Below are 24146 nucleotides of genomic sequence, written 5' to 3' on the forward strand. Positions count from 1 at the left end.
TACGTCCGCAGTTACTCCTCTTTACTTGTCCTCCTCCTCTTCTTCTTTACATGTCGTAATTCTTCCATTTCACATCACAGTTTGCAAAGATGAAGCTCGCGGTGTTTAGCTCCAAACCTTACGACAAACGCTACATCGAGGCGGCTCGCAGCGCTGCGGCTGCTAGAGGTGCTGCGGGTGCTGCAACTCGTCCTGCGTCGGCGGATATCGAGATTGTCTTTCACGAATTCGCGCTGGAGGAAGACACGGTTATCCTTGCAAAGGGGGCGGATGCGATCTGTGCCTTTGTCAACGACACCCTTTCGGCGCCCGTGATCGAGGCGCTGGCGAAGGAGGGCGTCAAGGCGATTCTGCTGCGGTGCGCGGGCTTCAACCACGTTGATCTCGTGGCGGCTGAGAAGGCCGGCATCATGGTCGCCAACGTGCCGTCGTATTCGCCAGAGGCCGTGGCGGAGTTTGCGGTTGCGCTGATCCAGACGCTGAACCGAAAGACGCACCGCGCGTACAACCGGGCGCGGGAGGGCAACTTTGCGCTGGACGGGTTGATGGGGCGGACGCTGTTTGGGAAGACGGTTGGGTTTATTGGCACGGGCAAGATTGGGGTTGCGACGGCGAGGATCATGAAGGGGTTTGGGTGTCGGATCTTGGCGTACGATCCGTTTCCCGCGGCGGCGTTTGAGGGGGTTGGGGAGTACAAGGGTCTGGATGAGGTCCTTGGCGAGTCGGACGTTGTGAGCTTGCACTGTCCTTTGATGGATAGCACGAGGAGGATCATCAACGAGGAGGCGATTGCCAAGATGAAGCCTGGCGCGATGCTGATCAACACTTCTCGGGGAGGGCTTGTCGATACGAAGGCTGTGATTAGGGCGCTCAAGGCGCAGCATCTGGGGGGCGTGGCGCTGGACGTGTACGAGGGTGAGGGATCGCTGTTTTACGATGACCATTCGGGGGAGATTATCCATGACGATGTGTTGATGCGGTTGATGACGTTTCACAACGTGATTGTGACGGGGCACCAGGCGTTCTTCACGGAGGAGGCGTTGATGGAGATTGCGGATTGCACGTTGAGGAATGTGGATGAGTTTGTGGTGACGGGGACGTGTAAGAATTCGTTGACGAAGGATTTGAAGTTGGTGAAGCGGGATTCGTTGCCGGTTCGGGGTGTGTGATGCATTTTGCGGGATGAATTAGTTGGTGGATGTTGAGTAGTGTTGAAGTATTGCTGCGTTAAACTCTTGGTGTTTGATGTTGATGTTGAGGCTTGGTTATGAAGAGAGTTGGGAGCACCTTGGCTGACTCTCTCTACTGTAGTTGGCAAATCATCTGTTTTGTTGTTGCTCTTGCAAATTGGAGATGGAATTGGAAGCATTCTGCTATTGTTTCAAAATCTCTGCACTTTGTTGTTTCATTCTGACAACTGGTAGGTGTTTGTATGCCTGCAGATGAATATTTTCGACAATTGGTTTGGCCCCTTTCAGTTGAAATATCCGCCAACTTCTAAGTAGGTGGTGATATAGTTCATAATGGTTTACTACGCTGGTAACTGCCTCTTAAATGATTCGTAAAATGCGTATCTGTCATTGAAAACGTGGTAAACTGGTTTCTGTGCTATGCGAAACGAAGCTCCTAAAATCCATAATCATCTCTCGTGATATGCCACAAATCAATCCATAGTCTCAGTCACATAAATTACTCTCCGTCATTCAGCATCTCCATCGCCGTGATCCTCTTCTCCGCCAACTGGGCTAATCGAGCAGTCGTCACAGGTTGTCCACTCTTCATGTTGAGCAGTCTCGCGCTCTTGATCAAATTCTTGATCTCACGGCCATTCAGCCTCAGCTCTGCAAGTTGATCGTAGTCCTCCTCAGCAACTTTGAATCGTGTCTCGCCGCCGGCGCGCTTGATGAAGTTCTGCCAGACTTGGCGGCGGGCGGTCGTGGTGAGGTCACTGTATGGGAGGAAGAGATCGACGCGAGACTGGAAGGCGTGGTCGAGACTCGAGGCGCGGTTGGTGGTCAGGAAGAGGATACCCTGGTAGTATTCGAGCTTGGTCAGGAAGATGGAGACCAGCTCGTTGCGTGCGAGAGTGTCTTCCTTTCGAGCGCTTAAGAACACGTCTGCTTCGTCGAGGAGCAGCATTGCGTTCCAGAGACGACAGAGTTCAAGAGCTCGGTCCAATGATGCTTCGACCTCATTGGGCTTGGTTCCTAGAGCGCCGGCACTCATGGCATAGAGAGGAACTCGGCCCTTCTCTGCCACTGCCTCAGCCGTATACGTCTTTCCAACGCCTGGGGGACCAAACATGAGGATGATAATGCCGCGGCCCTTGTCGGTGACAAAGTCGTCAAAGTCTGAGTTTGCAAAGTTCTTGTTGTCGATAAACGACCAGGCAAGCTCTTTCTCATCGCCAGGCAGGACCAAGTTTGAGAAAGCATCATCGTTCCAGACAATGTCCTTCATCTTCTCCACGAGGAACAAACCCCACTCCTTGGCCTTGAGATCGAAACCGTTGACCCACGGCGTGCAAAGGAGGCACTGCTCGTCGGTAAGAGGAGTGAGATCTTCCTTGCGCTCAAACTTTGTCTCGGAACTCTTGACTGTGAGCTTGAGCTCGTCAATGGCAGCAGATTCCTCCTCCTCCTCCGAGCTGCTGGTGCTTGCGTCGGAGCGGCGGCGGGGGCGTCGGACTTTGTAACCGTCTTCGTCTTCGCTGGATTCGTCTGCCTTGGGCTTTTCTTCGGAGTCGAGAGGGCGGAGGTTTGGCTTGACTACCTTGCAGCTGGCGTAGTAGGCAAAAGCATCGACAACAACTCGACCGGAAGCCTAGGAGTGTGGCATGTTAGAAGAATGCATTAACCTGCGCTACGGGATTCAAGGACTTACTGGTTCTTCTTCCTTTGCGTTGCCTCTTGTAACAATCTTCCGACCTTCGTACTGCATAAAGTGATATGTCCTCAATTCCTCAAACTGACGGCCGCGAGCAATCATCTTGGACTTGATTGCATCCGGGTCGCTGTCAAAGGAAATCGGCCAAGTGGGAAGCAAATGAGCACGGCGATAGCCATCGTAGCCACCAATCTTGGTCTTCATCGTCGTAAAACCGCATTTGTCGCCATTCCAGTCGACATATTCCATGTCAATGATCCAATAGGCAGGGCAGGAGTAGGTTTCTTCAACCTTGTGGTGCTTGAGAACGCGGCAAATGGCGTCCTGGCCGTACATCTTCGTCATGACAAGCTCGCCGGGAGGAAAGATCTGCCAGAGAAAGTCGAACTGAACTTTGCCCGTGAGGCGAGTCTGCTCGAGAGAATTGACTGAAGGACCAACGATGGGAAGGAGAAACTTGATCAGCTGCTGGCCAGCCTCGCTCAAGTCAGGGTTCGAAGTGCTCTGGCAAAAATCCTGGAGTCGCTGCCATCGATGGACAAGAGGTATGTAAGGAGAGCGAAAAGTCCAGTTCTCGCATTCCAGATCGAGGTCCTGATAGTTTTCGAGGACCTCTAGAAGGATTTTGCGCATGAAGGGACCGTTGATGGTGAAGGATTCGGTGATCCAGGAAGTGCCAGAGTGAATAAAGCGGTGGACGATGGGCATCTCGGCCATCTGTTTCTCCAGTGCAACCTGATGCTCTTGTTCAGAGTGGAACCGCGACCAGTGGACGAAGCCTTGCTGGTAGAGTCTTGTGACAACAGAAGACGGCTCCTCATTGGGGACAGCCAAGGCGATAGCTGCGTCGGTAGATGACATTGTGACTTTTGAGTGGTCTGCTTTTCTTTCTCTTTGACTGAAAAGGCCCTGAGGGCGAAGTTGCTGAGAGTTTGCAAACATTTGTTGAAGATTTAGGGAGAAAGATCAGAGAGTGTTTTCGTTGGCGCGGTGAGGACGATCTGAGAAGGCAAGGTCCCCACAAGGTTCAAGTGAATTGCAGTTGCCGATGTTGATGGCAAAACATTTTTTCACCAGAGATTTCAACAGTTTATATATCCTTCAGTTACTATAACACACTCTCAATTACACGGATAACCAACACGGACAATGATTCAAAATAGTGGAGAGTAGGGTAGTTCAGCTTGCCACAAACCGAGCCGGGCCATGGAATTCCTAGGCTTGCTAGGCAGCCATCGCGTTTCCGGCCAGTCAAACAACAGCACGGCTATAAACCAAATATCTATACGTGTATTTCGGCCATTTCTACCGTGATCTGACCGTACTATCTCGAGTCTGACCCGATATACAGCTGTCTTGGTGATACTGAAGCCTAAACTCAGCTGTATTGACGGATCGTGCGAGCAAATCAGGTTACACGAAACGGATCCCCTGAGTCGGCGTTGACTCGATTTGGCTTTACACTATACTGTAGGTATAATTCCTGGTAAAAGTAACCACCCTTGTTGCCTTGAGAACATCAAGATAGTGTGTAATTGAATAGATATAGGGCGCAATGAGAAACACATGCTGCATCACTAGTAACATGCAACCAAACGGGTACAAGCTGCAAAGGCCATCAAATTAACAGCCACACGCGGTTACTATGTGTCTTGATTTATCTGGTGAATTACGAATATCTTCCGCCAATCGAAAGTGCACGCTACAGTTCCTTGGATCCAGTCTCGATGGCTATACGGGTGATTGGCCGCTCGATTCTCAGTCACGTCACTCACCGAGAGGCACCGTGTCGTAGTGAATTGCCCGATAGGCAGGGAAGCGGCATTCAGAGGGGAATTTATTCTCCGCGGAAAATGGACAGCGAGATTGAGGTTGCACGGTTGTAAGACGAGATTAGGCAGCCGTCCGAGCTTGAAGCCATCCAGATCCCCAGCCACCTTATATACAGCTGTTTGGCTGAAGGATCGTTATTTTCGCCGGTACTTCTCAGTAATGCCATTCACGGCTCGGTACTTGATGGCATCGACAAGGATAATCTCTCCATGTCTTGGATTCTGGTTCCATCTAAAGTGCCCAATAAACGTCCATCTCGACCGTGTCTACCACATTCACCCATCCGCGATGCATTGCCCTCCCCCACACCGTGACCACATCGCCCAGTTTGAGACTTCGCACGAATTGGCCGTCGCCGTCCATCTGCCCTTTGCCCTCCTCCATCGCTTGCTGCGCTTCTTTCGAGCCTGGAGCGACGACGTCCCAGCAAGTCCAAGTCACCTCGCGGGCTGTCCATTCCGAAGAGGCCACTTTATTGCGCAGGATTTCCCGGGGGCCTTTCCAGGGCGAATGTCCATAGCGATACCCAGCAACACCTTGACGGCTAACTGAATTTTCCGGCTTGGGCTCGACTGCTCTTAGCTTGCAAACTGGTAGAGTCTTTATATCTGGGCATCGATTACCTGTTGCAGGAGGCATTAGTATATCCAAATGGCGTCTCGTTGGCATACCTCGTGGGAAATGGAACTTACACTCATGGCTAGCATCGAATCTCTCAATACCAGCTTCGAACCAAGTTTTGGCATCGATAAATGGGCCCGTCCTCTCGTCTGTGGTCCATCCTTGGTCGTGGCTGCGGATGCGAAAGACGATTTTCCGCACGGGGTTGCTATGCGTAGAAGTGTTTCTAATCAGCTGTTGAAAAAACTCTCGATCGTATTCTTCCTCAACAGGCCATGCGGCAATTCCTTCGGTCTGATAAAATCTGCGGAGAAAGCCGCCGTCTTCATTGCCAATCACGTCGTGCGTGAGCCCGATAGGAAAGGATCGTAGCTGTATAGGAATAGCCTCATGAGTTTAAAGAGCTTCGATTGACCTCATCAGTGACACTCACCAAGAAAATGGACCCTTGGAAGTCAAATTCACCACTACCAACTTGTTCTGCATGAACAGAAAATTGCGGGCGAGCTTTGGTAGATGATCGAGCCCAATACTCGGCGTAGTCCAAGATGTTCCCGACAAGCTCTGGCAGAATCACAGCTTGGGACAGCATGGCGCGCACGACCAAGACATCGCTGAGTGTCGGCTCGAAACGCTCGAGAAAAGGCATCGCATTATTCTTCCACTGTGGTGTGAGATAATATTTTCCTTTATTTTTTTTTTAAATTACAAACGATCTTGTCTTGCTGAGTTGCGAGGCGAAATATTTGAGGTTGGAGAGTTGGGTCAAGCTTGCACTGATGTCATTTAATTTATTTATAGTCTTGTTTCAGCATCATCGCAATCACATGCAACAAATCAGAGACAAGCACATCACATCTACAACTATGCATGGAACACAACAGAATCAAGGCTCGTGGAAGCTGCCATAAAGTATTATTACATATATGTACGTGACTAATATAATCGAATGAATGTGTCTAGGTATGTTTGCACGCTACTCTCCATATGCTGTATTTGTCCATGTAAACTGCCGAAATTCAAGTCGCTTCTACGACCTATTGACAGAATGGTCGAACTGGAGGACAATATCGGCAAGGTACCACGTAGATGGCACCGTCGAAGTAATAGGGAGCCCAACCTTCAGCAGGCAGCTATTCAACTGATTCATGGTCGATGCGCTGTTTGTGACGGGAGTGTTGATAATGCTCGTGCTTGTATAGTACGCACCGGGACCTAACGTCGCCTGGTTGAAACTTGGGACATCAAGCGACGTCGAACCGCAGACAATCGAGGCCGTGACTTTGTTCTTCCAGCTCCTGTCGGTAGAGGTGGTTGCGATCATGAAAGAAAGTTGGTATGCAGACTTCACCTGCAGTTTGAAGGGAGCGCTAACGACGATGAGTGGTGAAGTATTGCGGATGTTGGTGGTATGGAAAGCGTTTAGTTTGCCGTCGGGGCTGTTTGCATTGCTCACGCCAGTGTTTGTCCACGCGCTGGAGGAACTCGACGAGGTCGCCCATGGGCTCAGACCGGCCGAGAAATCACCGTTGGGGATGTGGTTGACTGGCGTGGGGGTGACGGTGACGGTCGTGGTCGTGGTAGTAGTGGTCGTGACAGTGGCTGAGACAGTAGCTGTGACAGTAGCAGTAATGGTGGCCGTCACGGTGCTCGTAACAGTAGCTGTAACAGTGCTTGTGACAGTGCTCGTGACGGTGTTCGTAACGGTATTGGTGATGGTGTTTGTCATGGTGTTTGTAACAGCATTTGTGATGATGTCTGTGACAATGGCCGTGGCAGTTGCAACACCACTATCAAGTTCTGCCGCCACAGTTTGCCATGCTGGTGCTGTAACGCCAGGTGTAATTACTGAGGTCGAGGTCTATCTCAGTTAGCAACATCTCCGATGAATAAGATAAGAGTATTGGGGAAAGATGGTCATACCACTGTAACAGTCGCGGCAGGAACTGTCTGAGAGACTGTGACCGTCTTGGGCGGCACATTGATACAATCACAAGCGGCAGTGATACGCTCTGGAGAGTAGACGAAGCACTTGGTGACCATACACTTGGGCTGCCCCGGCTTTCCATCATGAACAACACGCTTGAATGGAGCATGGGTAGTGACAGGCGGCGGTGGCGGCTGCTGCTGACCACTAGTGACAGTTGCTGTTGCTGTCACGGTCTGAGTTTCAGTCTGGGTTGCGGTCTGAGTTACAGTCTGGATTGCAGATTGAGTTGCAGTCTGAATATCTGTCTCAGTTGTAGTCTGAGTGTCTGTTTCGGTTACGGTGACAACGTCTGTCTCGATTGCAGTCGCAATTGCAGTAATGATAGCAGTCTCGATAGAAGTCTCAAAATCCGTTTCGATTGCTGTTTCTGTGGAGGAAGGGACCGTGGCTGTATAAACGGTGGTTGTCGAGCTGAGGAAGTTGATCGTGGCAGCGGCGGTGCTGGTGATCCACAGAGTTGATGTTCTACCTACAACGTTAATGCCCTGATTCTTACACGATTCTGATATCAAGTATGTCAAACGATGACTAACACCGTAGGCTCCGCAACTGTGACTATTTGTGTAGCCGGAGCGAGAGCAGAGCAATAGGCAGAAGCCGAATGGGAGTATTCTCTGCTGACGAAACACTTATACAGACTGTCATCTCTGCAGGAGTTCCGCTCGATAAGTTCCACTGGAGTTGCAGCCACGCCGGCGACGAGGCCAAGCGCACCAAAAATAATCTTGTTCAGCATGTTGACTTTTAAAATAGAAGAAGAAAACTCAAAAGAATATCAAGGGCCCGATGAATGAGAGATCACTCATGCCTTGGGGAGAAGAATTTGCATCGGCACGCCATTTCGGTTTATAAAGGGAATCATCTCACGATGGAAAACACTAGTTTCTTCATCTCCTGAGGTCTGCCAAAGCCCCATGGCTCTATTGAATTTGGGTTGATGGGTAGCTGGCTTGAAATTACTCACTAGCAACGATTTGATCGAGTCTTCAACAGAAATACCCCTGCAAATCGTGGGACGGGATCCATTTTGCTGTCAATGTCCCTGAATAGTGCCGCAAACTATTTGAACTAGCGGACACTAGTCTTTCTCAGCTCGTCCGTGTTCCTGGCTCTGTCAGGGCTGACGATGGAAACAGTTCTTTAGGCTAATGGATCTTGATCTACTTGGGCCAAAGTGGAGAGGTAATCTCGGAAATAGCCACTGGCGCCTGGACATCGTAAGACCAAACCAACAGTTTGGAAACGGAGAGACACAGCATTTTTGCCCAGCATAGGAGAAGCTTGAAGATGTACGAGTAATGTTCATTGTGTGTTCTTCTCAGATTGAAGAGGGGCTTGTCTTGCCATCGCAAACATGATTCCTTGACGCAATCAACAAAATGCAGATATATATGAATCTCATGAGTCACGCGTCTGGCAAAGCCTTTGTGCTTTATACTCAGGAATCTTTAAACTCGTGTAGCTCCTAGCAAAAATGTACACACGTAGATATTGCAAGAGCAGTCATCCGTTCAAGACTAGCGAGGCTTTTTGTAGAGAAGCTCTTCCAAACTCACTTTTTATGAGGCTCAATAGCCTCTGGGCATCGAACCCTTTTGTTTTAACAGTTTATATGCGGGTTCGGAAGATTTATGGTCTGATGAAAGGACCGGGTCCCCGTTGTAGTGGCTGGTGCATATTCCCAGCGTTTAAAAAACTTCAAAGGTCTTCAAATGCGAATGTAACCCCCCATTTCGCGCACACAACTGATGTCATTAGAAAAAAAGCTGTACATGGAATCTGTCACCATTTGCATCTAGAAACAGGTATGAAAAGCTATCAAACTTTTGTTTCAACGCGACACGAACATTAAACGGATACAGTTGAGCAATGGTCGATGTAGACTTTGCCTCCGCCTCGAGCCAAAAAGAGAAAACCTTTATTCCTGTCGCAACTGACGCCCATATTCTGGCTAAGCATTTGAGTGGATATAGATCCCTGTTCTTAACAGCTGCGAAACGCCAACAAAGGGTAGATATTCCCTTGAGCAAGAAGCAGATGAGAATGCCGTAGACAGCGATGGAAGAGCCGCTGTACTATTATAGCCCTTCTAAATAACGCATCGATTGCTTACCACATCATTCTAAGTGAAAGCGTCAATTTTCCTTGAACTTGGCGTGGCACATCTCTGTGGAATGCACAATTGTGAAATTGCCGTCGTCTCCCTTGCTTATATCTGCAATCATGACAAAAGCGCAGACTTCCTTTTCTCCCGTCTTCTTATCGTTGTACACAAGTTCCCCTTCGTAGATGATGGAACCACCCCCTCCAGGCGCTTCCCACACTTTGAGCTGCTTTTGGCTGATGAGGGCCAGGCCATGGCAAGCACGATCATCCATGATATGCTCAAAGTACGCTTGGCGAGGGATGTAGTCATGATTAATTCTGATATCGCGTCCCAGTTAGCTTTTATGGAGGAACTACATGAATGCAGCGCCGGGCGGCACAACTTACTTCATGGTCACATCCTTTGCCACACAAGTCTCAAATGTATTGAATGCAAGCTCATCATCTGGCTGGAACAAAAGGTTGTGTAAATATTCTGATAGCCATTTAAATAATGCGCTATTCTCGCTTTCGCAAGAAGTCGCCATAGTTTATTCGGTCGTGATTGTTGTCGGTGAGAAGGCCAGGAAAAAGAGCGGAGAAGTGTGGTATAAGTACTGGACAGACGACATGTACTTATGCAAGGGGATATGATCGCAACAAGAAGGAGTTGCGTTCCCAAAAAAGGCAGCACGTATTCGCAACCCGCACATCTGACACTCTTTCGTCAGTTCTATCCACTAAAAGCTGACAATGTTTGTATGCACAATACATGTACCTAAGCGAAGTGTTTACTTAACGCGCCTTAGAATGTCCGGTCCGATACTAGCCTGCAGCTTAAAAAAAAGGTAAACAGCACCCAAGATTTCTCTATCGTGGGTGATTATATGATGGAGAAATGCATCTTCAGCCATCATCTATATAAGACACTTTATAGTCCCAGACCGCTAGGGAAGAACCAGTACGAGGAGTTGTAATACTGCATATATAGTACTTGTATTAGTAATCATCTTCATTACCTTGCAGGCCTGCATGCTTATTTTTTCCTTCCAGTTTTTTCCGTCTGAAATCCGGTTTGCCGAGTATAATACGACGTAGACCCAGCGCGAGGCTGATTTCAGGATTCTCAACTATTCGACGGCCAGAGCCACAAGTTTCTTGCTACTGCAGCAGATGGGACCTGTTGGCATGATGTGCGCATCCGGTGAATATTTGAAGCACTGCTTACAAGGTGAGGACGACCGCACATTTTCGGACTGTTGACCTTTTCCACCCATCTGAGACATCGCACAATCGGGAAGCATTGGACCTGGCATATACGCCTGCGATTTATATCACATACAAGGTTTCTGTACTCTTTTTGTTATCGCGCATTTTTGACAAATATTATCAAGACATTACATAGAGGCCTACCCTACGCAATTACATAAAAAGACCTCGGTCAGGTGTCCGATCCCAGATCCTGCTCTACTGCCAATCGAACCGCATGTCGCTTCGGCTTTGCCTATTTTGAGCTTAGAATGGAAATGCTGGTTCCAAGCATTTATCAACTCACCCAACATAGAAATTCCGTGCTGAGCTAATGCTGGACTAGGCTGCGGGGTTCTCTCGATTCCTTCGCTGATAGAGAGTGAAACGCGCGTTCAAAGGTTGAGAACAGATTGCAATATCGCCGCCCATCACATATGTGGCATCATCTTCCCTAGAGTATATATACAGCAATACTTACACCAGACTTTGTCCGCCAATGCATCTTTGTATCAGGTCTTATTCGTTTCTTTGAAATGGCTACCTACACTCTTGCTCCAGTTAGCCTCAGCGACAGCGCAGATTTGAGTCGAAACAATATATCAGCTTTTTGGCAAAATCCTAATTGGGTCTTGGCATGGAAAGACAGTACACTGGAAAAGCAGATTGATATAACTACCAAACGCTATCCGCGTAGACTGATAAGTGATCACGCAACTGCCCGACATCAGAAGGCCATTGACCCTCAAACCGGACGGCTCGTGGGTTATGCTCGCTGGGTTCTGCCTGATTCACATGCTACTACTGCGGACGGTCGGCCGACTTGGCCAGAGGCTTTAGGTCCAGTAGTAGGACCGGAGGAAGCAGAAGAGATCAAACGGATCGCTGAGGCAACTCCATGGAATGCGAACAACGAAACGGACCATCTAGACAACAATGTTACGAAAATTAAAAACGAGCTTCTGGAAGGGAAGACATATTTTGGTGGGTGAGCATAATGATTCGACTATGGGAGAGATACTGAACCGTTACAAATAATAGTTCTTGAATATTTGGCCGTCCACCCCGAAAATCAAGGCAAAGGAATCGCTACCCAATTGGTGCAGAGCGGTATGAAGGAGGCAGAAAAGCTGGGATTGGATATTTTTGTTCTTGCGTTTAGACATGGGTGGGGGGTATATGGCCGACTTGGATTCAGTACTGAGCAAGAACTTATCCAAGATGATTCCATGTACGGCGGCGACGGTCAGTTCGGGGTTCGATACATGGTATATAAACAACCTCCGAGGTCCGAGGTGTAATCAGACGAGCAGAAGTTATTATAATTACTAGTAGATAGAAACCTTGGATAGAGTTTTATATAATTATAGAGAAGTGTTGAGCCAGTTCATTTAAGATTTTGTGATTCCATGCATACTAAAATGTCAAGACAATCTCCAGCAGAGTTGTATGTCAACATTAGCATTGGCACCATTTTCCTTATTCGCGTTAATGCCTACCCTAGTTATTCGATATTGAAATAGAGACGCGGATATGAAGATGAACATTATAGGATTAGCAAGACCAATAGCTGCTATACCCAGCCCTTCAACAATACTATATTATTCTACATGATATATGACTCGGACGCAATCTTGTCTACATTCATTTATCGGCGAGTTGTTTACATTTATTATGGCTTGATTGGGATATATCATTCAATTCCGCCCGTCAGGAGGAATATTAATCCTTTCCGAAACAGACCATAGTTGACGCCTCCTGTTGGCATGTACGGAGTAAGCGCTAGAATATTCACGACACCGCCAACTGAATGAACATTGAGATTTCATCCAATGATTCCTTAGGATGTTGCGTATTCCATATTAATTCTTGAAATGAAAATCACCGTACACATATGCCGGCTCATATAGACTCCTCATTTAGTCGAGATTGGCTCTCTTCTCCCGGCCATGGTTAACATTCCGGGCACATCTAAACGCTGCAAACAGTGTAGCGTGCGCCGAGTTAAGGTTCGCTCCTCTCCATTTCAACACAGCATTTTCGCAGATGTCCATTTCGATTTTACAGTCAATTAACGTGTAAAAGTGCGATCTTGGACAGCCGAGTTGCGCAAGATGTCTTGTAAGTGGTATCGAGTGTAGCGGCCCAACGGCAGGATCGGTATTTGTTCACCGAGATGTGAATAATATTCACCGAGTGTCGGATAGGAAACTGCTGAGCCACGCATTCAAAAACCGGCATTTGGACATTACAACACTATCCACAGCAACTGTCAAAAAGTTGCATGATAATGTTCAAGCCAATAAACCGATAGCCCCCATTTCAATACCTTCCTCTCTGGACTGCTCCATGGATCTATATCGTTCTGCTGTGGCTGATCTCTGGATTGTGATGTGCCACCCGGCTACCATTCCTCCCGATCAGAATGTCGAATCGCCAATGTCGAGCAGTGCACGGGAAATTCTCCCACTCGCATTTGGAAGCAAGACTCTAGATTCTGCCCTTTTTGCCGTTGCTGCAATGTTCATGGGAAAGCTAAAGAGTGATAACAAATTGCAAGGTCTTGCCTTGGCGGCCTATCCTCGAGCACTCAGTCGGTTTCGCTCCGAGCTGGCCCTTGGTTTTGGGCCAAAAGCAAGCCGGACAAATAGAACAGTCCGTGCAATAGCGATTGCACTGACTTTACTCTTTTATGAGGTAAGTGCCTTGCAGTTCACGAGGTCAAAGCCTCATCTTTGCCTATGCTCTGACAATCACCTAGTGGCTGGCCAATGGTTCGAAGGGGGAAGGATATCGTTTTCACCTTAATGGGGCCCTTGATCTTATCAAAAATTCAGGCCCAGAAGCCTTAGAATCCCCCATTACAAAAGCGGCTTACACAGATCTTCGGTGCGGGGCGGTAAGTTGATAGCTTGATATATAACTTAGTTCTGTTATGGCGGACGCTGATGCTCTTATTACACAGATAGGCGAAGCATTAAAAAGCCGTAAAGCGACATTTCTCGCTTCGGACCAGTGGCTCACTAGTACCAACAAATTATTAATTAAAAATCGTCGGCAACTGTTATTTGACATTGTTGCTCATATACCCGGTCTTCTCGAGCGCGGCGATCAGTTAAAACTTCTTGGTTCGATAGAGCTGAAGGAAACGGCGAATCTCGGCGCAACAGATGATAATTGTCACCAAAGCACTCAATCTCTCAGATTTATCGAATATTTCAGAGATTGCGATTCAATAATTCGAAAGCTTCACTGTTGGCTACAATCTCTGGAGGAATCTGAGGGGGGCCGCGTCTGGTGGTACTCAGACGAGGCAAATCCCCATCAAAGCCGTGAACATCGCCACGGAGATAAGTTAAAAGAGGATATTTATTCTTCGGTAATACATTTCTCAAACCCTTCGATTCCGGGGATTGTCATCTATTACTGGTCCAGCTTATTGGAACTTTCAAGCACAATTCTCGAGGTGCGCCAGTTGATCAATCACAACTCATCTTACGCATCCTGTCTCGGAGTATTGAGTGCCGATTCACCGTCTTTATTCATGCGTCTTGAAACTGTAAACGAATTCGCGATACACCTTTGCCAGACCGTGATTCACCTCAGCTCGACCTTAGAAGGTTGCACAATGTCACACATTCCCGCGGAACTAGCGGAACAGTACTTTACACGCCTACTCTCTACTAATCATGATAATCTTTTACAGAAGGATGCCGAGTATTTGAAGAATAGGGAAAAAGCATACATTGGCTTACAGCTGTGCAGAAAGGGGCAAGACATATTGCGTTGTACAGTTAGAACCTGATACACACGTCTGGTAGTTGTGAATCGAACATTCCCGTACTTTGTCCCTAGCCCAAGATCAAAGCTTTAACACAACTATAGACGCGTAGCAGATTTTGGATTGATGTTAATTATATGACGGAGTGAATACGTAGAGACTGAATCAGGGTTATGAGGCTCTTTGCCCACCTTTGCTTACAATATTCCTGGCCATTACCTACATATTGACATCATAGTATGAAAGTCTATATTAATTAGGGCGAAGGCACTAAAATCATGAGTAAGTATGGACCTTGGCCATCACAGGTGTGATATAGGAGAATCTTATTTGTAAATGCTGGGACTATCTACACGTATAGAACTCAATCCTGTGTCTTGACATACATCTAGTCTGAAGATAGAGGTAGCCAGTCAGCCAATTCACGGCCAATCGTATGCGGGTGGTCTTCTTGTACATAATGAATCGCCTCTCCTAAATACACGACCTTTATGTTCTTCAATTTTTGCGCAAACTCCTCCGCTTTTGCCTCCCACACAAGTCCTCCGGGTCTGGCCCAGAAGAGAAGTTTCGGCTTGTCGCTGGCGACTAACCATTCCATGTATTTCTCTACACAGGACCATGTACTTTCAGGTTGGCCCTCTATAGGAAGCTCGTTGGGAAGTCGATAGATTGGCTCACGCCATTCGGGCTGTAGAAAGGGCTTGCGGTATGCGTTCATTTCCTCATCGGTCAATGGCCGCACCATACCACCGGGAAGAAGATGCTCGATAAAGACGTTCTGATCGATTAACAGGCTTCTACCGACTCGAGTATCTGGATCTCGGAACTTCTTCCAGTTCTCCACCATAACAACTGGTAAGTCGCTCCAATTCGCTATGGGGTGGATAAATTCCATAAAGGCAATACCGGCAAGGCGGTTCCCATTTCTACGAGCCCAATTGAACCCGAGTGCTGATCCCCAGTCATGAATGACGAGATTTATTGGTTGGGTTGGCAAGACAGTATCTAGAAAGGCGTCGATGTACCGCTGATGGTCCTCGAAAAAATATGCCTCAGGAACCTTGTCGGAATCTCCAAATCCAACCAAGTCTGGGGCAATGCAACGAGCCTTTGCAGCTGCATACGGAATGATGTTTCGCCATAGATACGAAGACGTAGGGACACCGTGCAAGAACACGGTGACTGCTGAGTTTCGATCAGAGGTTCCCACGTCAACATATGCCATTTGGGAGCCCAAAATTTGAACTTTCTTCTTCTCAAAGGGGAATTCCCCTGAAATTGTTTTTGGGGCTTCGGTCATTGCGGAAAAGAAGAGAAATGTGTGTGTAGTTGCGCCTATGCTTGAATGGAGGAGGAACTGCCAAGAAGTATATGGCGTTTAGCTGATTTGGGATCGACTTATATACTAATGGAGACATTCTGGAGGGTGTAGCCTTCATGAGTACAGTATGTTTAGTAAAAGGAATGTTGATGCCGCTGTCATAAGTTCACGCAATCAGTAATACATAGTTCTCAGACTTGGTCATCAAAGTGGTATCGTCTTCTTCGAAGAGCAGCCCCGCAGTTTAGAAACCTCGTCGCTACTTCTACTTCGAGACTAGTTATCTGGTTTGCTGAGTTGGCTCGGATTTAGAAGTTTCCGCAAGCTTGGGGTTAAAGAGGCATTGGCTTTAACTCTCGCCACGAAGCGTTGTATAACTTCGCTGCTATTTCTACATTTGTATTGGTGTTGGATTAGGCACAACTCGGTCAAGATCTTAAACCGAGGTATTGTCGTGTGGCCAGTTGACAAATGCCGCTATTATGGCCTGGCGCGAGAAGCGCCGCGTATTGCTTTAGCAATTATTCTTCTAACATTCTAATCAATCCAAAAGTGGAAGTCGCAGCGAATGAAAAGCTACATAACGAGATGACTCAAATATGATAACTTTTGAGAGCGATCCATTAGGAGTCGCATTGAAGTGATGTAGCTTGCCTAAGATGTCAAGGGGCCTGTGTTGCATTTATAAGCTGTTGGTTGTGCAGATATATAAGATGTTGAGTTTGCACTCTTGACTGATCCAGGTTATAAATGAACAACATAAACACTCATACTATTTTCCAAAGATTATATTTTAAAAACGCGAAGATGTCTATGACAGTGCAAGATTTGATGCAGTTTGTGTTCCCAACACATGGACTTTACTTCATCTGACCGGATTGCTAGACAATGCTTTACAGTTCATACAGCTGATCAATACGATCAATTTGTTCAAAAACATGACATCCCTTCTGCGAAAGAAGAGATTCCAGGGGGTGGCTCGGCGTTATGGTTTGGCTCGCCTTCAGCCAAGAGAGTGATAGCACACATGCATGGTGGTGGGCTGGTCATGTATGCGTCCACTTTCCATTTTGGCTTGGCCTACGAAATGTATAAAGCTGCGATTGCAAGTGGCGATGATGTTGCACTTGCAGTGCTTGCTTATGGTAAGTGTTTAGAACATCTTCATATCTGCCTTGGCTTCCTAACTGTCTCAGATATATGCCCGAGTGCTCCCTATCCAACCCAGCTACGCCAACTGGTCGCGTTCGTCACTCACCTTATGCATGGTCGAGATTCCAAAGATGTTAGTCCTTCCCTATTACTCTTTTGACCTTGTGCTAACGTCTTCGACATCTGTAGATCGACTTGTATGGAGACAGTGTTGGCGGATTGCTGATTCTCTCTCTCCTCCTTCACGTCATGCATCCGCACCCCAAAGTCCCCCCACTCTCTATCTCGTCGGGCCATAGCCTTGGAAGAATCTTGATGATATCTCCCACCACGCCAATGGTTACGCCAGCTATAACTGCGAGTAAAAATCTTGGTCGCGATTTGGTTGGCGTGGATGAGGTAGCTCAAATGTGGAACGTCATTAAAGGTTCCCATGACCCTGATGTCGAGCTCATCAACCCATGGTTTGCTCCATTGTCGGTGATTCATGAGGACTGGTTCGAAGCTTTACCGGCTGGGGCGATCACCATTGTTTCAGGCGGATTGGAAATATTTGAAGAGGACATCGCCAAACTTGCTCAAATAATCAAGGTGAGAATCGGCATACCCATTCAACTGCTCTGTATTACCAAGTATGGGGATTAATAAAAGGCAGGATAAACATCAAGGTACAGTCAACATCCATGTAGACCAAAATGCCGGTCACATTGCGTTTCTCAAAGAGGGTCTCATGGGAATCCCCCCATCAGAGTATACAAACCGCGTGGTGGAATGGGCCAAATTACGAGAATAGCGTGGAATATGAACGTGGATGAAACATGTTTATCCGGTCTGTTAGTGATATTGGAGATAGGCTAGAACCTTGGGTGATGTTTAGTCTTCAACCGCGATCCGGATCAAATATCGAGGCTATGTATAGAGAAAGGGGTCTACTACAGCTTCAGAGAGTTTTAATCTCAGCTAGCACACGTATGAGAGCTACTAATTTATACACCGGCGCCTTCTACTACCTGTCCCTATTCTTCAAACCAGTCCATGTCATCCCCTGCATCTACTAGGCTGGCGAGTTGATTCTTGGACTGTTGCTGGGATCCCATGTCCTATATTACAGTTAATACAAATTGAGACGGCAAAATCCGATGACAACACACCTCTTCAACTGTATCTTTGATCATGTAGCGCGTCACATGTACATCTTTCTCCTGTCCAAGCCGAATTGCGCGCGCGATGGCCTGACTCTCTACGGCGGGGTTCCATTGCAACTCGACAATGAAGATGCGACTGGCGCAAGTTATATTCAGCCTTGCAGTGAGTTAGCAGTGTATATACAAAGACCAGAAGTGATTGAGAGATTTAACGTACCCAAAGCCACCAGTTCCAGTTGTCATGATGAGCACTGGCTTTTCGTCATCATCCTTAAACTGCGCGAGCTTATCTTTTCGTTCCGTAAGAGAGCAGTTGCCATCGATATCAAGATATGGAATCTCAGCCTGGTCAAGATATCTCCGAAGAAGTTGCAGTGTCCGAGTCCAACATGAAAATATAATACTACGCATATTAGACTTAATCATCTGGTAAGGGATTGGTAAAATTACCTTTTGGACTTCAGATCGCGACGGACATCCTCAATCAACGCATTCATCTTTGTCGAATAGCCCTCCTTATTGAAATAATCTTCACCGTCCCCGACCTTATCTTTGGAGTGGCGGTTTGTAACACTGTCATCGTCGATCACTGCACCGCTCTCAACCATTGGATGCCTCACCCATCGTATGCATACGGGACAATGTTGAGCTTGCCCTCCATCATTCGGCGTATTCGACTGTTCGATGCACTCAGAGCATAAGACATGAGCGCATTGCTCATAAAAGCTATTGTTTAACTGGCTAGACCCGAGGATTGGCATTGGCATCTGGCAACCAGCACACGTAATCTCGCTGCTTTGACCAAAGGCCGAGACAAGGGCCTCCTTACATTCATCCCTGTAGGTTTGTCGGTGCCAGGAGAAAGGTTGCTGGTAAGTTCCATGGTTGCAAAACAGACGCATCTGTAAGTTGACCTGGAAAATTCCGAATTTAGAGTTCTGCTCAACCTCACCAACACGGTGACGAATCATGCGAAGCAGAATCTTCTTTGTATTCTCGTATTGCTGGCGTTCCTCCGCGGAGAAACTCAGTTTTCGCACCGTTTTTCGTAATCGAGGTAGTTTGACTATTTCTTTCGTGCGACGCAAACAGAACGCTTGAAACAGCAGAACAAGGCGGTCCTTAGCCAATGTCGGCGACTCATTCTCGGGAACCTGCTCAAAAGGGACCTCTATGTGCTTCCGAAAGTCAGCCGGTTTAAGAAACTGGTCGGCACGTATGAATGCGAAAAGAGTTCCAATGTCGGCGAGCTTGTTTTGAATAGGTGTTCCTGTGAGACACCATCTTGAATTGGCGTGTATTGCGTCGCATGCGTGATAGAATGCTGTAGCCCGACGCCGAATAATGTGCGCTATCTACTGTTAGATATACTAAAGGGACAGGAAAGGGGGTGGACGAGTTCTCACCTTCGTCGAGGACGACTCTATACCAGTCGACACAATGAAGGAGAGATCGTCTCGATTTGATTTGTTGGAATTCGGCAGTGAGAGTACTATACGTAGTCACAACGATATCTGAATCTGCGATCTGCTTGATATCCTTTGGTCGATCAGAGCTGTGATACTTGATTACTTTGACGCCTTCTTCCAAATAACTATGAAACTGGTTAACAGTTATGATGATAATTGGGTCAGAATGGCCCTACTCTGTTATCTCATTGACCCAGTTGTATATAAGAACTAGCAAGATCAGCTTTTGCCCTACCTTGTTGGAAAGACTTGGGAGAGTGTTAATATCAGAGGAACTTACGAGCGGAAGGGACAATCACAAGTGTTGAGCGTGAGCGCTTGATCGTCTCGTCGACTTTGGTGTTGTTTTCTCGCTGTTCAGCCCATTCTTTCCCCATATCAAGAGTCTTCATTATTAGTGTTAGCATGGACAACGTTTTGCCCATACCCATCTCATCAGCTAGAATACCACCGCCTCTTTCGTCTGGCTGTATACCATTCCGAATTATAGCTCCAGTAATTTTATGACGATATCTAGCGTCGTCACAGTTAGACTTCGTCTTAAACCTGTACTGACGGTAACTTACTCTGTATTCCCGCCTTCCACGGGTATGGGTTCCCAGAGCCTATACCTGTTGGTGATAATACCAGACTCTCTCTCCAGCATGAAACCCAGCGCTTTTTCTTGGTGCCTAACAACGACATGCCAATATTAGCGGGAACTTCTCATAAAGATATTGCGAAACTTGCCGTTTAAGCGTTTGAACCACTCTGTCTCCACCGTCTACCGCCTCAATCTCCCTCGTTTGAATGGACTTGTATACCTCTTCCACCAGGGTTCGCAATCGTGCTTCTCTTTTTCTTCTGCTGGAAGAACCCTCTCTGGTGGCCTGTTTCATAGGCTGCTTAGGTTGAAGTTGGACGCCGTTCAAATTAAGCCGCAAGAAGTGCGGATTATGGTATATAACCTCGCATCTCATGTTACTAGGCCTCTGCAGCCACAGCTTGCCCGATGACAAGTCATCGCCAACTTTCGTTACAGCCGATTGTGGTCCGTAAACATTGATGTCGACTTTAACAATAGCGTCAGAGGGCCGGTTAGCGCGTCCAATGATATCCATTAAATAAGATACAGACACGATAGGCTCAAACTCGACATTAGATGACTGATCACCTAGTAGCGACGAAAGTGTCGTGCCAACGTTGGAGCGCACCTGGCCAAAATCCTCGCCAGTATCGCTGAAACGTAGAATGACATGATTTTCGCGCTTTTCAAGTTTAAATCGCTCGAGTCCGGCGTCACTCTTGTCTAGCTTAGAGTGGATGGTTTGCATGTCGCCAAGTAGTTTAACATCGACGTTGTGTAGCTAATGGTAGACAGCGCCTCTCACATTAGAGGCTACAGTACTTTTATGATAAAGATGATGATGACTTACCATTCCGTAGCATATTATTTCGTTGTCGGCTACTTCATTGTTAAATATTGGAATAACGTCCTCAATTCTTGGCTGCCCTGCTTCAGATGCTACAGACGGCGAGTGAGAAATTTCTTGCGACGAAGGTAGCGTTAACGGAGACAAGTCTGAGCCAGACAGCAGCATGTCATTGCTCCAATCAGTAAGTGCGTCGTCCAAGTTAAAGTCCAAGTCATTAAATTCCATGGATGGCACAAGGCTCGGATCGACGAGAAGGTTGCTAAACACCCCCGACAAAGAGTCCGCCTGTTGGATAATCGGAACATCACTACAACAGTCAGTAATGTTTGTGGGAATCACTAGTTTGTTACGTACCTCATCGGATTCATGTAACTTGGCCCATGGTATTGACTCTGTCTCATGGAATCGTGAATTCCGTCATAATCGAGAAGCATTTCCCGCCCGTACGGCTGCTGTGGCTCCCCGCTGGATGTGAAGAAGGCTTCATCATCCAACTCTCTGACCGGATCAAACCGTCGCTTCAAAGGATTGGACATTGTGGTTACTCAATTATCTGTAAAGTAATGGCGGAAAATCTGGGAATCTCTGCAGAAGGTTTCTCTCTCCCATGGTTGTTTCTGATAAGAGGAGTACTTATCGACGTGGCCAAGATGAGCATTGTTTTTTATTCCGTAAGGCAAACACGAGGCGGACTGCAGAATGGCGAGGCGGACGCGTTTCATCACCGAAAATGAGGCTGAAGCTGGTGCGCGTAACCCTACTGGCGGAACGCGTTCGCAAGGCAATCCAATGTATCCCTATTCCGTGTTGCCTATTTGCTGCAGTTCCACGAATCGCGTCCAGCCAACGTGGCTTAGACGCATGCTGCATAGGTGTAAGCTTCAACCAGCCATGTAAATCCTAAACGCCATCTTTCTTGGAGCAGGTCGCCGAAAGTTTTGGGCGACAAGGCCGAATTACTAAATTAAATTGTTCCAAAAGGAGAGTTACAGAAGTGCTTGGACAAATCGACTACGTGTCTGAAATATGAATGTGTGTATAAATAAAGTAAGCGTACAGCCGATCATTATCAGGCTTCCTGACTCGAGTTTTCATGAACTCTGAGACAAAAACGAGATTAATTCATATATTTAATTACTACAGATGTGATGGAATCAGCTCTACTTCCATTGAGGTCGGCAACGACAGCGCCAGTCGGACAAAAGAGGCGACGGTCTGAGTCCGACTGCAACACAGATCAGGGTAACGAATCTCACTCTCCAAGATTTCGGCGACGTTTAGACAATCGCTCGTGCGAAATATGCGCACTGATGCTCTCTCATGACGGCCTGAAGTCTCTCAACTCACTTGATGGTTTCTGGCATCAGAATCGGACTGACTGCATAGCCTCTGCTGACGCAGGGTGTGGATTGTGCAAATTGATCCTATTCGCCGTCTGCAGTGAGCATGACGAGGATTGGGCTCACGAGCAACGTCTTATCTTTCGAAATTCTCGAGTTCCGCGATCTTTGTCCACTTTACCGAACAGTCAACAGACGGGAATATATGGGCTTACATGCAGTATCGAATCTGAGCCTACAAAACCCACCGTTACCATCCAAGTATTTGCTAAAAAGGGTGAGTGTTCATTCCATGAAGAACAGAAAACTACAGTCTAACTTGAAATAGACGATGCCATCGCAGAAATTGTGCACCAGAGGCCTCTTCGCAGAAATGTCGGAAGTAGCAATGCATTTGCCGCAGCGAGGGCTCTCATCAAAAAATGCATGAATCCCAAGAATCCTCACAAGCATTGTCAATATTCCCGAGATATCGTCCTTCCGCTACGAGTTCTCGATGTTGGCCAGCCAGAAGACCTTCACCCAACAGTCAAATTGAAGATCAATGATATGGACACCCGTGCCCAATATCTTGCGTTGAGCTATTGCTGGGGAAAACAACCTGACAATACACCGAAACCACTCCAATTACTGAGAGATAATCTCAAGCAACTGGTTGCTGGTATCAAATTTGAGAGTCTTCAACAATCCATAAAAGATGCCATTTTTGCGACTCGCAAGCTCGGGTTCCGGTATCTATGGGTCGATGCTCTTTGTATCATCCAAGACTGCTCTGCAGATAAGGAAACGGAGATTTCGCGCATGTCATCCATCTACAAGAATGCCTCCGTGACTATCGCGGCATCCTCGTCGGAAAATGCGGCACATGGATTCTTAACCCAAAAGATACGACCTTACTGTCCAGACTATGAAGTCCGTATTCCAATGGCAAATAATGCGATAGGCACGGTGTATCTTTCAACAGGTCCATACGAGCCTGATCATCCTTTAGACAAGAGAGGGTGGACGTTACAAGAGTTCATGCTGTCATCAAGAATGTTGATATTCTCCGACTACGAACTTTTATGGCAGTGCAAAGAAGTCGACCTTCGGAGTGTTTCTACGAGAGGGCTCGAGTATCTCCAACCTTTGGAAAGTCTCCCATGGACAGTTTTTGACAATGGCGCTGAACCCTTCTTTGGACATCTCGAAACTGATAAACTTTATCTCTGGAAGACCATTGTTCAGCAGTACACAGATCGCCAGCTGACAAATGCTGATGACAAACTGAATGCAGTCATGGGCATAACCTCTGAGCTTGAAACACTATGGCGTGATATAAACATCTATGGACTCTGGAAGAAATGGTTCATAGACCTTCTGGCTTGGTATAAACCGGATATTGAAAGAGAAAAGGGACGAAGTCTTAAACGAGCGCCAAGTTGGTCATGGGCATCTCTGGATGGTGTGGTCGCCTATGAAGGCTCCATCTCCACTGAAGATGCTGTGGTCAAGTCCTTGACTGTGCAGACAGCAGTGTTGACATGCCGTATGCTGAAAATAAATGAAGTCAATTATGAAAAGGCCAACACAATAGTAGAGGGCATGGATCTCGCCGATCCTGGTGCAGAACTCCAAGAGATGGGACTGACATTTGACGATCTGGAATATCTGTTGTTGGGGACAGTACAGATAGGCGAGAATACCAAGAAAGGCAAAGGATTGCTTGTGGTTGATGTTGGTAGGGGGCTTTATCGGCGGATTGGACTGGTCAACTTTGAGGATATGGGGATATGGGAAGGCGTCAGTCGGCGAGACATTACATTTGAAGCGAAGATGAACAACTAGGACACAAAGCTTTTAAATAAATATTGAATG

The 24146-nt window shown here is 47.2% G+C and overlaps 9 protein-coding genes across 9 annotated transcripts; 3 read left to right on the forward strand and 6 right to left on the reverse strand.

Annotated features, from left to right (window-relative positions):
- Window positions 1–89: 89 nt before the first annotated feature.
- Window positions 90–1169, forward strand: Triagg1_63 (uncharacterized protein; the record flags this gene model as incomplete). The annotated part of the gene is made up of 1 exon (XM_062895632.1): window positions 90–1169. The coding sequence occupies one exon, from the start codon at window positions 90–92 to the stop codon at window positions 1167–1169; it is 1080 nt and encodes a 359-aa protein (XP_062760413.1).
- Window positions 1170–1689: 520 nt separating this feature from the next.
- Window positions 1690–3747, reverse strand: Triagg1_64 (uncharacterized protein; the record flags this gene model as incomplete). The annotated part of the gene is made up of 2 exons (XM_062895643.1): window positions 1690–2823; window positions 2884–3747. The coding sequence occupies 2 exons, from the start codon at window positions 3745–3747 to the stop codon at window positions 1690–1692; spliced, it is 1998 nt and encodes a 665-aa protein (XP_062760414.1).
- Window positions 3748–4950: 1203 nt separating this feature from the next.
- Window positions 4951–5989, reverse strand: Triagg1_65 (uncharacterized protein; the record flags this gene model as incomplete). The annotated part of the gene is made up of 3 exons (XM_062895654.1): window positions 4951–5342; window positions 5412–5712; window positions 5774–5989. The coding sequence occupies 3 exons, from the start codon at window positions 5987–5989 to the stop codon at window positions 4951–4953; spliced, it is 909 nt and encodes a 302-aa protein (XP_062760415.1).
- Window positions 5990–6370: 381 nt separating this feature from the next.
- Triagg1_66 (uncharacterized protein) lies at window positions 6371–8066 on the reverse strand (the record flags this gene model as incomplete). Its single annotated transcript, XM_062895665.1, has 3 exons — window positions 6371–7201; window positions 7264–7795; window positions 7864–8066. The coding sequence occupies 3 exons, from the start codon at window positions 8064–8066 to the stop codon at window positions 6371–6373; spliced, it is 1566 nt and encodes a 521-aa protein (XP_062760416.1).
- Window positions 8067–9465: 1399 nt separating this feature from the next.
- On the reverse strand, window positions 9466–9963 carry Triagg1_67 (uncharacterized protein; the record flags this gene model as incomplete). The annotated part of the gene is made up of 2 exons (XM_062895676.1): window positions 9466–9754; window positions 9824–9963. The coding sequence occupies 2 exons, from the start codon at window positions 9961–9963 to the stop codon at window positions 9466–9468; spliced, it is 429 nt and encodes a 142-aa protein (XP_062760417.1).
- A 4869-nt stretch (window positions 9964–14832) lies between these two features.
- Window positions 14833–15747, reverse strand: Triagg1_69 (uncharacterized protein; the record flags this gene model as incomplete). The annotated part of the gene is made up of 1 exon (XM_062895688.1): window positions 14833–15747. One exon carries the CDS (start codon window positions 15745–15747, stop codon window positions 14833–14835), a length of 915 nt encoding a protein of 304 aa, XP_062760419.1.
- A 1048-nt stretch (window positions 15748–16795) lies between these two features.
- Triagg1_70 (uncharacterized protein) lies at window positions 16796–17713 on the forward strand (the record flags this gene model as incomplete). Its single annotated transcript, XM_062895699.1, has 4 exons — window positions 16796–16913; window positions 16965–17053; window positions 17110–17511; window positions 17576–17713. The coding sequence occupies 4 exons, from the start codon at window positions 16796–16798 to the stop codon at window positions 17711–17713; spliced, it is 747 nt and encodes a 248-aa protein (XP_062760420.1).
- Window positions 17714–17936: 223 nt separating this feature from the next.
- On the reverse strand, window positions 17937–21485 carry Triagg1_71 (uncharacterized protein; the record flags this gene model as incomplete). The annotated part of the gene is made up of 10 exons (XM_062895710.1): window positions 17937–18020; window positions 18072–18201; window positions 18283–18468; window positions 18516–19416; window positions 19472–19659; window positions 19711–19744; window positions 19815–20001; window positions 20302–20880; window positions 20950–21256; window positions 21304–21485. 10 exons carry the CDS (start codon window positions 21483–21485, stop codon window positions 17937–17939), a joined length of 2778 nt encoding a protein of 925 aa, XP_062760421.1.
- A 774-nt stretch (window positions 21486–22259) lies between these two features.
- Triagg1_72 (uncharacterized protein) lies at window positions 22260–24116 on the forward strand (the record flags this gene model as incomplete). Its single annotated transcript, XM_062895721.1, has 2 exons — window positions 22260–22566; window positions 22618–24116. 2 exons carry the CDS (start codon window positions 22260–22262, stop codon window positions 24114–24116), a joined length of 1806 nt encoding a protein of 601 aa, XP_062760422.1.
- Window positions 24117–24146: the final 30 nt, after the last annotated feature.

The sequence above is a fragment of the Trichoderma aggressivum genome (genome assembly GCF_033847375.1).
Source record: "Trichoderma aggressivum f. europaeum strain CBS 100526 chromosome Unknown scaffold_001, whole genome shotgun sequence".
Taxonomy (NCBI): domain Eukaryota; kingdom Fungi; phylum Ascomycota; class Sordariomycetes; order Hypocreales; family Hypocreaceae; genus Trichoderma; species Trichoderma aggressivum.